This window comes from Salmo salar, chromosome 09, assembly GCF_965601325.2.
Source record: "Salmo salar chromosome 09, fSalSal1, whole genome shotgun sequence".
NCBI classification, from domain to species: Eukaryota; Metazoa; Chordata; class Actinopteri; order Salmoniformes; family Salmonidae; genus Salmo; species Salmo salar.
Genome location: NC_138299.1, coordinates 114764569 through 114778291, shown reverse-complemented (window position 1 = coordinate 114778291; position 13723 = coordinate 114764569). Strand labels below are relative to the sequence as shown.

General features: G+C 42.9%; 1 protein-coding gene across 1 annotated transcript in view; it reads left to right on the top strand.

The window, feature by feature from the left end:
* Positions 1 to 13723, top strand: part of nyap2a (neuronal tyrosine-phosphorylated phosphoinositide-3-kinase adaptor 2a) — a 155546-nt gene that overhangs the window by 96547 nt on the left and 45276 nt on the right. Inside the window, exon 4 of the mRNA XM_045724307.2 lies at positions 1473 to 2600. Coding sequence (XP_045580263.2) covers positions 1473 to 2600 — 1128 coding nt within the window. The remainder of the gene's footprint in view (positions 1 to 1472; positions 2601 to 13723) is intronic.

Sequence of the window (13723 nt, the reverse complement as noted above, 5' to 3'; positions counted from 1 at the left end):
CTAGAACAATGTTGGAGCCCTGGTCAGTTACCCAAACAATTTTGCTTAATGACGTAGCGTTGAGGCCAAATTTGGTCACTAGCAGCTTCACTATTTCCCCCGGATTTGGCATTTCTGCTGGAAACTGTGCTGTGGTCAGGTTGGAAATCTGGAAATCTGCAGTAATATAATGGCATGTTATCATCAGATAACTAAGCTGCCGATAGTCGTCAGTGCGTATGTCAGGATGTTTCAACTTCTCTGTCAGGTTCTCTTTCTTTTCGTCTGCCAGGCTCAGACATCTGGCGGAGTCTGGTGGAGGGGCAGAACAGAGGTAGCATGCACCTTCCCGTAAGTAGCCAGCACATCATTAAGCTTTTGGGCATGTTCGTCAAAGCCTGCCCCTTCTACAGTATTGAAGGGCCAAACATCCTTACAGCAAAAACTGACGGATTTGTCAGGTACCGACAGCTTTACTTTAAGTGGCACAGTTACGTTTTTGTTAACAAATTGCAGACATAGAGGTTTGGCCTGGGGAAGAGGCCGTCGCACCAGGGTATCTGTTAAAATGGCACTACAGAGAAGACGTACCAGTTGTCTTGCTGTCATACTTTAAAAATGCCCCGCAACCTTTGCCTTTTTCATTGCCAGAGGATTCGCCAGTGGTTTAACAACCACGTGAAATGTTTTCCAGAGATCAGACTTTCCCTTTCCCTCCTGAGCAGCCAATAGACATCCGCCTGTGGCAAGACCCTTCTTCGCATCCATTTTGCTGTGTTATAACAGTTTTCTGAGATTATAACCAATTTATTAATGCAATTATGATTGGCTATCCCATGGTCCGGCCCTACCTTATCGGTCATGCCCTACATGCAGGGTACATGCACTACATGCAAGTGCCACGTGAATAGAGCATGGTAACGGTTGAAGGGAATAGGGAATGTTTTTGCTGTCTAAACAAATGAGGGATTTCGTTAACAGAACTTTTCAGTAAGAGAAACAACAGGTAAAACAATGAATTAAAATGACTGTAATTAGGTATAGCGTCAGCAACATGGACAACGGGATACACACTATTGCTGGCTGCACTGCCTGTCCTGCTCGTTGACAGAGAGGAGGAGAGAGACAAGGTGCTGCATCTTTTTTTCTGTACACAGCTTGACAAGACCGAGCTGGAATTTGAGGCCCGGCTTGGAATGACAACTCTACCCCTAACCTTGAGCCTAATGCTAACCCTAACTCTGAAGAAACAAATACCCATGTACTTGCAAGTGGGGGAAAAAAGTCCAGTGTGGCAGTCCCCTGCACCTCTCCATGTATATGTATGTTTATGTATCTGTGTCTTTCAGAAGGGTTAAAAAGCATAAGTAACATTTTGGTTGGACCAATAAAGTGATCTTAATCTTAAACAATTCTGCCACTATTGTCCTTTGTATCATGGCCATCTGCTGATGACCTGTTTTAACACTGCTGTCTGTCTGTCCCCCGTGCAGGGTCCAAGTCGCGACCGTTCAGTGAGGAGTACAAGCGGATCCCTCCTCCCAAGCCAAAGAGGAACCCTAACACGCAGCTGAGTACCTCCTTTGATGAGTCCTACATCCAGAATCACGGCAACAGGAAGGAAGGAAGGAGGGAAAAGTCCTCATCGCAGAGCCAGAGCCCAGCCCCAGACACGGAGGACGAGGACGAGCCTGTCTACATCGAGATGGTGGGTAACATTCAGAGGGACCTGAAGCAACGCCTCCTGGAGGACGAGGACCAGAATGAGTCGGTCTATGAGGAAATGAAATACCCCATGTTCGACGACATGCTCCAGGACGCTAAGTGGGAACAGGACATGGAGCAGGGTCGTTCCTCCTCCTCCCACACCACCCCCCGGGGGTCCCTCTGTGACATCCCCGCCCCCTTCCCCAACCTGCTCACCCACCGGCCGCCCTTGCTGGTCTTTCCGCCAGCCCCTGCCCAGTGCTCGCCTAACTCGGATGAGTCACCCCTCACCCCGCTGGACGTCACAAAGCTGCCCATGCTGGAGAATGTTGCCACTGGGTACACTAACAAGCCCGGGGGGGGAGCCTCACCCACGACCTCTGAGGCTCCTCCCCCCTCCTCCTCCCCCCACCACTGCAAGGGGGAGAGAGAGAGAGACAGGAAACGAGAACGAGAGAAGGATAGAGAGCGGGGAGAGCGGGATCTCCAATTCACCCACACTATCACTGCATCTGGTCGCTCCTCTGCCCCTCCCCTGCCCTCCACTCTCTACAAGGCATCGGCGTCTGCCCATGGGTATCCCAGAAGCCATTCCGCGTGCCCCTCTCCTGTAAGCATGGGCCGCACGATCACACCGCTCAGCCTCAAGCGCCCACCACCTTATGACGCCCTGAAGATAGGGGGCAGCATGCCCCGATCCACCTCCTCCGTGGCGCATGCGGCCAAGAGCTCAGTTGGTCAGGAAGGGGGAGGCAAACTGAGTAACTCTTCTTCGGCCCACAGCTCCATGCAGAATGTGTCGCGTTCCCGCACCCCTACAAGCCCTCTGGATGAACTCACCAACCTGTTTACCGGTGGCCGGAATATGCTAAAGAAGGGATCGGGAGGGAGGAAGGTCAAGGAGTCCGCTGAATGTGAGTGCCTATGATTAGGTATTGGCACATACAGTATTTTGTGATTGAGGGTTAAATTGTCTCAAATGATCTATGTAAATTCAGAGGGTGACTGCTAAAAAGTTGCTAAAAGGTATTGAATAAATTCACGCATGGATTATACCTATCAATCTGTCTCCTAACCAGAGACCATGAGAGATACATAGAGAGAGACAGGCCATATCAGAGAGAAAAAAGAGTGAGAGAGAGAGGCAGTGTCAGAGGGAGAAATATAGAGAAACAGTGTTGGGAATAGAGGAAAAGACACAAAGAGAGAGGGAGGCAGTGTCAGAGGTGTTTTCAAGACGTTCAAACGTTCATAGATGACCAGCAGGGTCAAATAATAATGACGGTGCTTGTAGAGGGTACAACAGATCAGCACCTCAGGAGTAAATGTCAGTTGGCTTTTCATAGCTGAGCATTGAGAGGTTGAGACAGCAAGTGTGGTAGAGAGAGAGGGAGGGAGGGAGAGAGAGAGGGTCGAAAACAGAGCGTCTGGGACAAGATAGCATGTCTGGTGAACAGGTCAGGGTTCCATAGCCACAGGCAAAACAGCAGAAACTGGATCAGCAGCATGGCCAGGTGGACTGGGGACAGCCAGGAGACATCAGACCAGGTGGTCCTGAGGCAGTCCTGAGGCATGGTCCTGTAGAGATGAGTCAGAACAAGCCAGAACTGTGCGATATAGTAGGGAGTTGTGGTTTCCAACAGACCAATATTCTACATAGTTTAGTGCAGAACATGTGGCAATAAACTACAATGACCATAATGCATTGCTCATTCGCTTTGGGGCATCAGGTAGCCTAGTGGTTAGAGCATTGGGCCAGTAACCAAAAGGTTGCTGAATTGAATCCCAGAGCTGACAAGGTAAAAATCTGTCATTCTGCACCTGAGCAAGGCAGTTCTGTGCTCTGGGTGCCGAAGACTTGGATGTTGATTATGGCAGCCCCCCACACCTCTCTGATTCAAAAGGGTTGGGTTAAATGCGGAAGACACATTTCATTTGAAGGCATTCAGTTGTACAACTGACTAGGTATCCCCCTTTCCTTTTCTTACTTGTCAGGGAGAGAAGAGAGAACGCACAAGAGGGAAAGAAAGCAGTTGCTTTGCGAGGTACAGTATCTCTACCTGAAAATTTATGATCTTAGTCAGTGGTTACAAAAATATATATTTTTAAAACATGTTTTAAAAAACATAAGCCTATGCAACATTAACTTATATAAAAAAAGTCTAAGCCGTTATTTGACCACCATAGCCCATAGAAACGCATTGAATAACACAGTCATAAATGGCAAAAAAGTAACATAAATAATCAGGAATAAGGTTTTGAAATGTCTGTCCTGTATCTAGGGGATGTAAGAAAGCTCAGGAAATACAGCTGAAGTCAGAAGTTTACATACACCTTAGCCAAATACATTTAAGCTCAGTTTTTCATAATTCCTGACATTTAATCCTCGTAAAAATTCCCTGTCTTAGGTCAGTTAGGATCACCACTTTTTTTTAAGAATGTGAAATGTCAGAATAATAGTTGTGAGAATGACTTATTTCAGCTTTTATTTCATTCATCACATTCCCAGTGGGTCAGAAGTTTACATACGCTCAATTAGTATCTGGTAGCATTGCCTTTAAATTGTTTAACTTGGGTCAAACGTGTTGGGTAGCCTTCCACAAGCTTCCCACAAAAAGTTGGGTGAATTCCTCCTGACAGCACTGGTGTAACTGAGTCAGGTTTGAAGGCCTCCTTGCTCCCACAAGCTTTTTCAGTAATGTCCACAAATTTTCTATGGGATTGAGGTCAGGGATTTGTGATTGCTACTCCAATACCTTGACTTTGTTGTCCTTAAGCCATTTTGCCACAACTTTGGAAGTATGCTTGGGGTCATTGTCCATTTGGAAGGCCCATTTACGTCCAAGCTTTAACTTCCTGAATGGTGTTGCTTCAATTTAGCCACATAATTTTCCTTATTCATGATGCCATCTATTTTGTGAAGTGCACCAGTCTCTCCTGTAGCAAAGCACCACCACAACATGATGCTGCCACCCCCGTGCTTCACAGTTGGGATGGTGTTCTTCGGCTTGCAAGCCTCCCCCTTTTTCCTCCGAACATAACGATGGCCAAACAGTTCTATTTTTGTTTCATCAGACCAGAGGACATTTCTCCAAAAAGTACGATCTTTGTCCCCATGTGCAGTTGCAAACCGTAGTCTGGCTTTTTTTATGGCGGTTTGGCTTTCTTACTTGCTGAGCGGCCTTTCAGGTTATGTCGATATAGGACTCGTTTTACTGTGGATATAGATATTTTTGTACCTGTTTCCTCCAGCTTCTTCACAAGGTCCTTTGCTGTTGTTCTGGGATTGATTTGCACTTTTCACACCAAAGTACACTCATCTCTAGGAGACAGAACACGTCTTCTTCCTGAGCGGTATGATAGCGTGGTCCAATGGTATTTAAACTTGCATACTATTGCTTGTTGGAAAAATTACTTGTGTCATGCACAAAGTAGATGTCCTAACCGACTTGCCAAAACTATAGTTTGTTAACAAGAAATTTGTGGAGTGGTTGAAAAATGAGATTTAATGACTCCAACCTAAGTATATGTAAACTTCCGACTTCAACTGTATTGTGTATGGGTTACCTTCAGACGAGTCCCGTGACACTTGTGAAAAAAAACCCGGAGATTACCATTGTGTATGTGAGATTCTCCCCTTTCCTCATAGTGGTCATATTAGTTTGAAGGCCAAACCGTTCGTATGCTGCTGTTTTCGCAAGAAGACCAATTTTCGGGATGTCTCATGCTCTGACAAACATAGCTGTATATCGGCCACCTTCCACCGCAGTTGCAGAAGGCCGACATTGGCGGATGTGGTGGATTGAAACGCAGCCCATGCAAAAAAACTGATATCTCTAGCTTAAATTGACAGATTCTGACGGGGATTTTTTTATTATGTTACTTGAAGGGTGTCAATAGACTCTTAAGGATTCAAAACTGTTCTGTAAGCAGTGAGGTTTGTACAGTAGGCTATAGGCCTATGTTGGCTTTGGTTGAATTGCCCTGCCAATGGTGTTCTTCTCAGACCATTTAGAAATTATATATTTTTTTTACATGTATATGATCACAATGGTAATAGATCATTTGTTGTATTCGTTGTGAGACACAGCGGAGTGAGCATAATAATTTGCCTTCTTTATTTTACTGGACTGATGGCCTGCATCTGATGGTCTGAGGGGAAGGAGGAAAGGAGGCTGCCACTCACTTGTCTCACCGTTCCTCTGCTCTCCCTCCTTGCACTGAGAAAAGGGGACACAGTCTTCCAGCTGATGCACCAATTCATGTTGTTACATCTATGACCAGAGAAAGTGAAATATTCCTCGATACAAAAAAGACACATGCTACTAATAATAACAACGCAAGCTTGTTGAAACACTTTGTTATACTCATTCATTGCATCTCCAGTGCTGGTTGTAGCATGAGTGCAAGTAGGGAGAACATGCATTTTATGACTTACAGTGGCTTTGGAAAGTATTCAGACCCCTTGACATTTTCCACATTTTGTTACATTACAACCTTATTCTAAAATGGATTAAAAAAATTTTAGTCAGTCAGACTATTTAGTCAGTACTTTGTTGAAGGACCTTTAACAGTGATTACAGCATCGACTCTCTTGGGTATGATGCTACAAGCTTGGCACACCTGTATTTGGGGAGTTTCTCCCACTCTTCTCTGCAGATCCTCTCAAGCTCTGTCAGGTTGGAAGCTCTATGGACAATTCCTTGAACCTCATGGCTTGGTTTTGCTCGGACATACACTGTCAACTGTGAGACCTCATATAGCCAGGTGTATGCCTTTCCAAATCATGTCCAATCAATTGAATTTAACACAGGTAGAATCCAAACAAGTTGTAGAAACATCTCAAGGATGATCAATGGAAACAGGATGCACCTGAGCTCAATTTCGAGTCTCATAGCAAATACTTATGTAAATAAGGTATTTTTATTGTTAAAAAATGTGCACAAATTTCTAAAAAACAGTTTTTGCTTTGTCATTATGGTGTATTGTATGTGGATTGTGATTTTCTTTTCATTCATTTCAGAATAATGCTGTAACTTATCAAAATGTGTAAAAAGTCAAGAGGTCTGAATACTTTCCGAAGGCACTCTATAAAAGTGTTGAAGAAAGTATTGACAGTGCTGAATAACAACTTAAACATGAACTTATAAAAACATCAGCTCTTTGTTGTATTAAATGAGTCTCTCTCTAGTCAGGGTTTTAAAGTTTTGAAATCTCACTGTGTCAACTTTTCTGTCAGCTCGAGGCTTGTTTTTACAGTCTATGGCTCGATGAAACTGTGCAAACACAGTAATCTGAGCTATCTGATTGGTCGGCAGTAGGCCTACAGCAGCATTTAATTTGCTCTCTGGGCCTGCCCGGTATGCAGAGTTCTACCTTCAGACACATTAAATGGTTAAAAATGGGAAGTAATTAAATAAAACAAATATTTTATTAAAGTAAATTAACGTGAATAAATGATGGTTAATAAGTGAGAAGCAGTAATGGGCAGTCACTACCACCATGTGACTTTAAAAAAAGAATACATCTGTGTTGTTTACAGCATTCAACCCACATAATGCATATTGCATCTACTGTACTGTGTAAAAATCAAAATCAAAAACGGTGATAATTTTTAACATCGAACCGAAACCGGACCGACCTCAAAAAATACTAATCGCTCAGCACTAGTGTGTGTGCCCGGCTGTATCAGAGAGCCAGCGAGATGTGGAGAGAGACAGCAGACAGTGTGTGCTGTGGGATTGAGGGAGCATGGAGGAGGCCAAATCAGCGAGTGTGTGTGCACGGGCACTGTCAACCAGTGTTAGGAGTATGTGTCCAGCAAGGAGAATTAGCATGAGCCCAGAACTTCTTTGACACACTGCCTCTCCCATAAACCTGTCATGATGCAGATCACAACCACGGCACACACACACACACACACAGAAAGAGTCCCTCAATCTCACACACTCATTCCTCCACACACATGCAAACTAAGAATAAAAAAGCAACTGAAGTACTCAACTCAAAAACATGTTCCGAACCAGTTTTCTCAATGAGATTATTAATCCCCACTTGGAATCCTGGAATCCTGTTAGATAGGACCTTTAACGTTGCTGTGGATGTCGCAGATTGAACCAGATTATAGTGCAAGTGCGCCACAGATTATAGTAAACTCTCATGAGGACCTCTTCACCATCAACCACATACTGGCATGCAAGGCAAGCCACACGGTAACGCACGGCAAGACAAGCCATAAGGTGATGCACCCGAAATTGGATCAAGAGGGTAAGGTCTGATTTCTGTGTCAAGAACGGCACCGATTTAGGTTAAATCCATTGATTTCAGTTTTTATGAAATAATACACAGAGCTTTTTATGTTTGGTGTCCATATTAGGAATCTATTCTTCACAGCAACACTATAATTCTGTGTTGACTTGCCGGGCTGATACCAGTCTCCTGTCATAGGACTTGGCTGTGCTTGTCTTATTGTTTTATTGTTTCTGATTGGCCAAGGCCTTTGCTCTGGTGCCAGGGAGAGATATTTTGGGCCCTCTGATTGGCTGCGATACCTCAACGAAGGTCTGTGCATCCAATAAAAGTATAACCTCCAGGATCCAGCAGCATGGGGCTAGAGAGGCAGGGGAGGTTAGAAGATTCTGGAGCATAGCAGTGTAGCAGCAATATAACACAGCATGGCTGGCCTATTTATAGGCCTGGCATTGCCTGCATCCTGAGACTCACAGCACAGCACAGACAGTAGCAGGAATACAAAACGCGAACAGGAATAGGAACAAACACATGGCACAGATGATAGTCGAGAGTCATAGTGTTTACCCACATGGAAAATATGTATACAGTACCAGTCACAAGTTTGGACACACCTTCTCATTCAAGGGTTTTTCTTTATTTATACTATTTTCTACATTATAGAATAACAGTGAAGACATCAAAACTATGAAATAACACTTATGGAGTCATGTAGTAACTTAAAAGGTGTTAAACAAATCAAAATATATTTTAGATTTTAAATTCTTCAAATTAGCCACCCTTTGCCTTGATGACAGCTTTGCACACTCTTGGCATTCTCTCAACCAATTTCACCTGGAATGCTTTTCCAACAGTCTTGAAGGAGTTCCCACATACTCTGAGCACTTGCTGGCTGCTTTTCCTTCACTCTGCGGTCCAACTCATCCCAAACCATCTCAATTGGTTTGAGATCGGGTGATTGTGGAGGCCAGGTCATCTGATGCAGCACTCTATCACACTTCTTCTTGGTCAAATAGCCCTTACACAGCCTGGAGGTGTGTTTTGGGTCATTGTCCTGTTGAAAAACAAATTATAGTCCCACTGCTGTGGTAGCCATGCTGGTTAAGTGTGCCTTGAATTCTAAATAAATCACTGACAGTGTCACCAGCAAAGCACCCCCACACCATCACACCTCCTCCTCCATGCTCCATTTCCACCGTCTAATGTCCATTGTTCGTGTTTCTTGGCCCAAGCAAGTCTCTTCTTATTATTGGTGTCCTTTTGTGGTGGTTTTTCTGCAGCAATTTGACAATGAAGGCCTGATTCACACAGTCTCCTCTGAATAGGTGATGTTGAGATGTGTCTGTTACTTGAACTCTGAAGCATTTATTTGGGCTACAATATCTGAGGCTGGTAATTCTAATAAACTTATCCTCTGCAGCAGAGGGAAGTCTGGGTCTTCCTTTCCTGTAGCGTTCCTAATGAAAGCCAGTTTCATCTGAAAAAATTCAAGAAACTTAAATCTTTACGGTTTTACTGACCTTCGTGTCTTGAAGTAATGATGGACTGTCATTACTCTTCCTTTATTTTGAGCTTATTTGAAATTCCACAAATTAACGTTTAACAAGGCACAAATGTTAATTGAAATGCAATTCCAGGTGACTACCTCGTGAAGCTGGTTGAGAGAACGCCATTAGTGTGCAAAGCTGTAATCAAGACAAAGGATGGCTACCTAAGAATAAAATATATTTTGATTTGTTTAACACTTTTTTTGTTACTACATGATTTCATACGTGTTATTTCATAGTTTTGATGTCTTTACTATTATTCTACAAATTAGATACTAGTAAAAATAAAGAACAACCCTGGAATGTGTAGGTGTGTCCAAACTTTTGACTGGTACTGTAGATGTTTACTCAAATATGGAAATGATTTTGTTATTGACAGATGGCTGCTATATTTATTTTATTTTGGATGAGACAGGTTAGTTTGAGAATGTTGTACTAAGAGGGACTGACCCAGACTTTCCTGGAGCCCCACCTCAAGTGTAGCTTCTTAAAGTAATACTTCAATGAATGTTAATCTTCAGTTCTGTTACAAATGTCTCAAATTATCTATGTAAATTCAGAGTGACTGCTAAAAAATTGCAAAAAAGTATTGAATATATCCACCCATGGATTATAGCTGTCAATCTGTCTTCTACCCAGATACCCTAGAGATAAATAAAGAGAGACAGGCCATTTAAGAAAGAAAAAAAGAGGAGGGGACGGGTGGAGGCAATGTCAGAAGGAGAAAGATAGACAGTGTTGGGAATAGATTAAGAGGCACAAAGAGAGAGGGAGGCAGTGTCAGATGTGTGTGTGTGTGTATATGTGTGTGTGTGTGTATATGTGTGTGCACGTGTGTGTGTCCGGTGTATCAGAGAGCCAGTGATATGCGAAGAGAGAAAACAAACAGTGTTTGTATTTATAATGGATCCCCATTAGCATCTACTCTTTCTGGGGTCCAGCAAAATTAAGGCATTTATATACAATTTAAAAAACATTACAATACATTTCACAACATACAGTTGAAGTTGGAAGTTTACATTCACCTTAGCCAAATACATTTAAACTCAGTTTTTCACAATTCCTGACATTTAATCCTAGTAAAAATTCCCTGTCTTAGGTCAGTTAGGATCACCATTTTATTTTAAGAATGTGAAATGTCAGAATAATAGTAGAGAGAATGATTTATTTCTGTAACGGTTGTCGTTGGATTGAGACCAAAACGCAGCAGGTATATCTGTACTCATCTTCTTTTATTACGGAAAGAAGGAAAAACCAAAATAAACACGTACACCAAAAGAAACACAATGACAAATAAACAGTCCTGTAAGGCCATAAGCTATACATGGAACAATCTCCCACAAACACTAAACCAAACACATACCCATATATAGGACTCTCAATCAGAGGCAACGAGAAAACACCTGCCTCCAATTGAGAGTCCAACCCCAATAAACTAGTCATAGAAATACAAAAGACCACATAGAACATTACCCAAAAACCCGGAAATAATAAATCAAACACCCTACTAAATAAACCACCACCCCGAACCACATAAAACAAATACCCTCTGCCACATCCTGACCAAACAACAATAACAAATAACCCCTATACTGGTCAGGACGTGACAATTTCAGCTTTTATTTATTTCTTTCATCACATTCAGAGTGGGTCAGAAGTTTACATACACTCAATTAGTATTTGGTAGCATTTCCTTTAAATTGTTTAACCTGGGTCAAACGTTTCGGGAAGCCTTCCACAAGCTTCCCACAAAAAGTTGGGTGAATTTTGGCCCATTCCTCCTGACAGAGCTGGTGTAACTGAGTCAGGTTTGAAGGCCTCCTTGCTCCCACAAGCTTTTTCAGTTCTGCCCACAAATGTTCTATAGAATTGAGGTCAGGGCTTTGTGATGGCCACTCTAATACGTTGACTTCGTTGTCCTTAAGCCATTTTGCCACAACTTTGGAAATATGCTTGGGGGTCATTGTCCATTTGGATGGCCCAATTGCCACCAAGCTTTAACTTCCTGACTGATGTCTTGAGATGTTGCTTCAGTATATCCACATAATTTTCCTACCTCATGATGCCATCTATTTTGTGAAGTACACCAGTCTCTCCTGCAGCAAAGCACCCCCACAACATGATGCTGCCACCCCCGTGCTTCACAGTTGGGATGGTGTCTTCGGCTTGCAAGCCTCCCCAATTTTCCTCCAAACATAACGATGGTTATTAAGGCCAAACAGTTCTATTTTTGTTTCATCAAGCCAGAGGACATTTCTCCAAAAGTACGATCTTTGTCCCCATGTGTAGTTGCAAATCTTATTCTGCCTTTTTTAAGGCAGGTTTGGAGCAGTGGCTTCTTCCTTGCTGAGCGGCCTTTCAGGTTATGTCAATATAGTACTCGTTTTACTGTGGATATAGATACTTTTGTACCTGTTTCCTCCAGCATCTTCAGAAGGTCCTTTGCTGTTGTTCTGGGATTGATTTGTACTTTTCGTACGAAAGTACGTTCATCTCTAGAAAACAGAACGCATATCCTTCCTGAGCGGTATGATGGCTGCGTGGTCCCATGGTGTTTATACTTGCGTACTATTGTTTGTATAGATAAACGTGGTACCTTCAGGCATTTGGAAATTGCTCCCAAGGAAGAGCCAGACTTGTGGAGGTCTACAATTTTTTTGTTGAGTTCTTGGCTGATTTCTTTTGATTTTCCCATGATGTCAAGCAAAGAGACACTGAGTTTGAAGGTAGGCCTTGAAATACATCCACAGGTACACCTCCAATTGACTCAAATGACGCTTCTAAAGCCATGCCATAATTTTCTGGAATTTTCCAACTTGTTCAAAGGCACATTCAACCTAGTGTATGTAAACTTCTGACCCACTGGATTTGTGATACAGTGAATTATAAGTGAAATTATCTGTCTGTAAACAATTGTTGGAAAAATTACTTGAGTCATGCACAAAGTAGATGTCCTAACCAACTTGCCAAAACTATAGTTTGTTAACAAGAATTTTGTGGAGTGGTTGAAAAACAAGTTTTAATGACTCCAACCTAAGCATATGTAAATTTCTGACTTCAACTGTATTAAGTGTGTGCCCTCAGGCCACTACTATACTATCAGATATCTACAACACAAAATCCATGTGTATGTGTGTGTATAGTGTGTATGTTATCTGCTGTGGAATTGAGGGAGCATGGAGGAGGCAAGACCAATGGGTGTTGTGTGTGTACACAGATGCTGTCAGTCAGTGTGTGTCCAGCAAGGAGAATTAGCATGAGCCCAGAACTTAATCCCTTACCTTTGATTATCTTCCTCAGAAAGCACTTCCAGGAATCCCAGGTCCACAACAAATGTATTTTCGTTCGAAAAAGTTAATCCTTTACGTCCCAATAGCTTGTTCTTGTTAGCGCGTTCTGAAGGCTGCTCCAAAACTTCCGTCAGCTGCGGGACTACTCTTTCAATAAAATGCATATTTTTTTAAATGTAGGTTCGTTCATACATGTCAAACGTTGTATAACATAAATGTTTAGGGCCTTTTTCAACCAGAGCTCCAATAAGATTCAAGGGGGACGATTGCATTCTCTTTCAAAACGTTTCGAAAGGGGAGGGTAGCCAGGGGCGCCGGCGTCATAATGGTGATGGTCCTCCTCATGTGACCACTTTCCACAGCGTCTCATTCAGGCAGTTTTCACAGTAGGAGACTCAAACCACTTTGTAAAGACTGGGGACATCTAGTGGAAGCAATAGGAAGTGCTCAATGAACCATTGCTCACGGTGTGATTTATAGGCAAAGTGATGAAGTTGAGTCCGCAATTCAGAATTCCACATCCTGTTACGATCGGTCTCGGGGTTTTGACTGCCATATGAGTTCTGTTATACTCACAGACACCATTCAAACAGTTTTAGAAACTTTAGGGTGTTTGCTATCCACAAGTATTAATTATATGCATATCCTAGCTTCTGAGTTTGAGTAGGAGGCCGTTTAAAATGGGCACAAATCTTTTTCAAAAATCGCTGTAGCGCCCCCTATCCTAGGCGACCGAGGTTAAATATATTCATATTTTTACCCCGTTTTCTCCTCAATTTCATGGTATCCAATTGGTAGTTAGTCTTGTTTCATCACTGCAACTCCCGTATGGACTCGGGAGAGGAGAAGGTCGAGAGCCCTGCGTCCTCCAAAACACAACCCAGCCAAGCCGCACTGCTTCTTGACACAATGCATGCTTAACCCGGAAGCCAGCAGCACCAATGTGTCGGA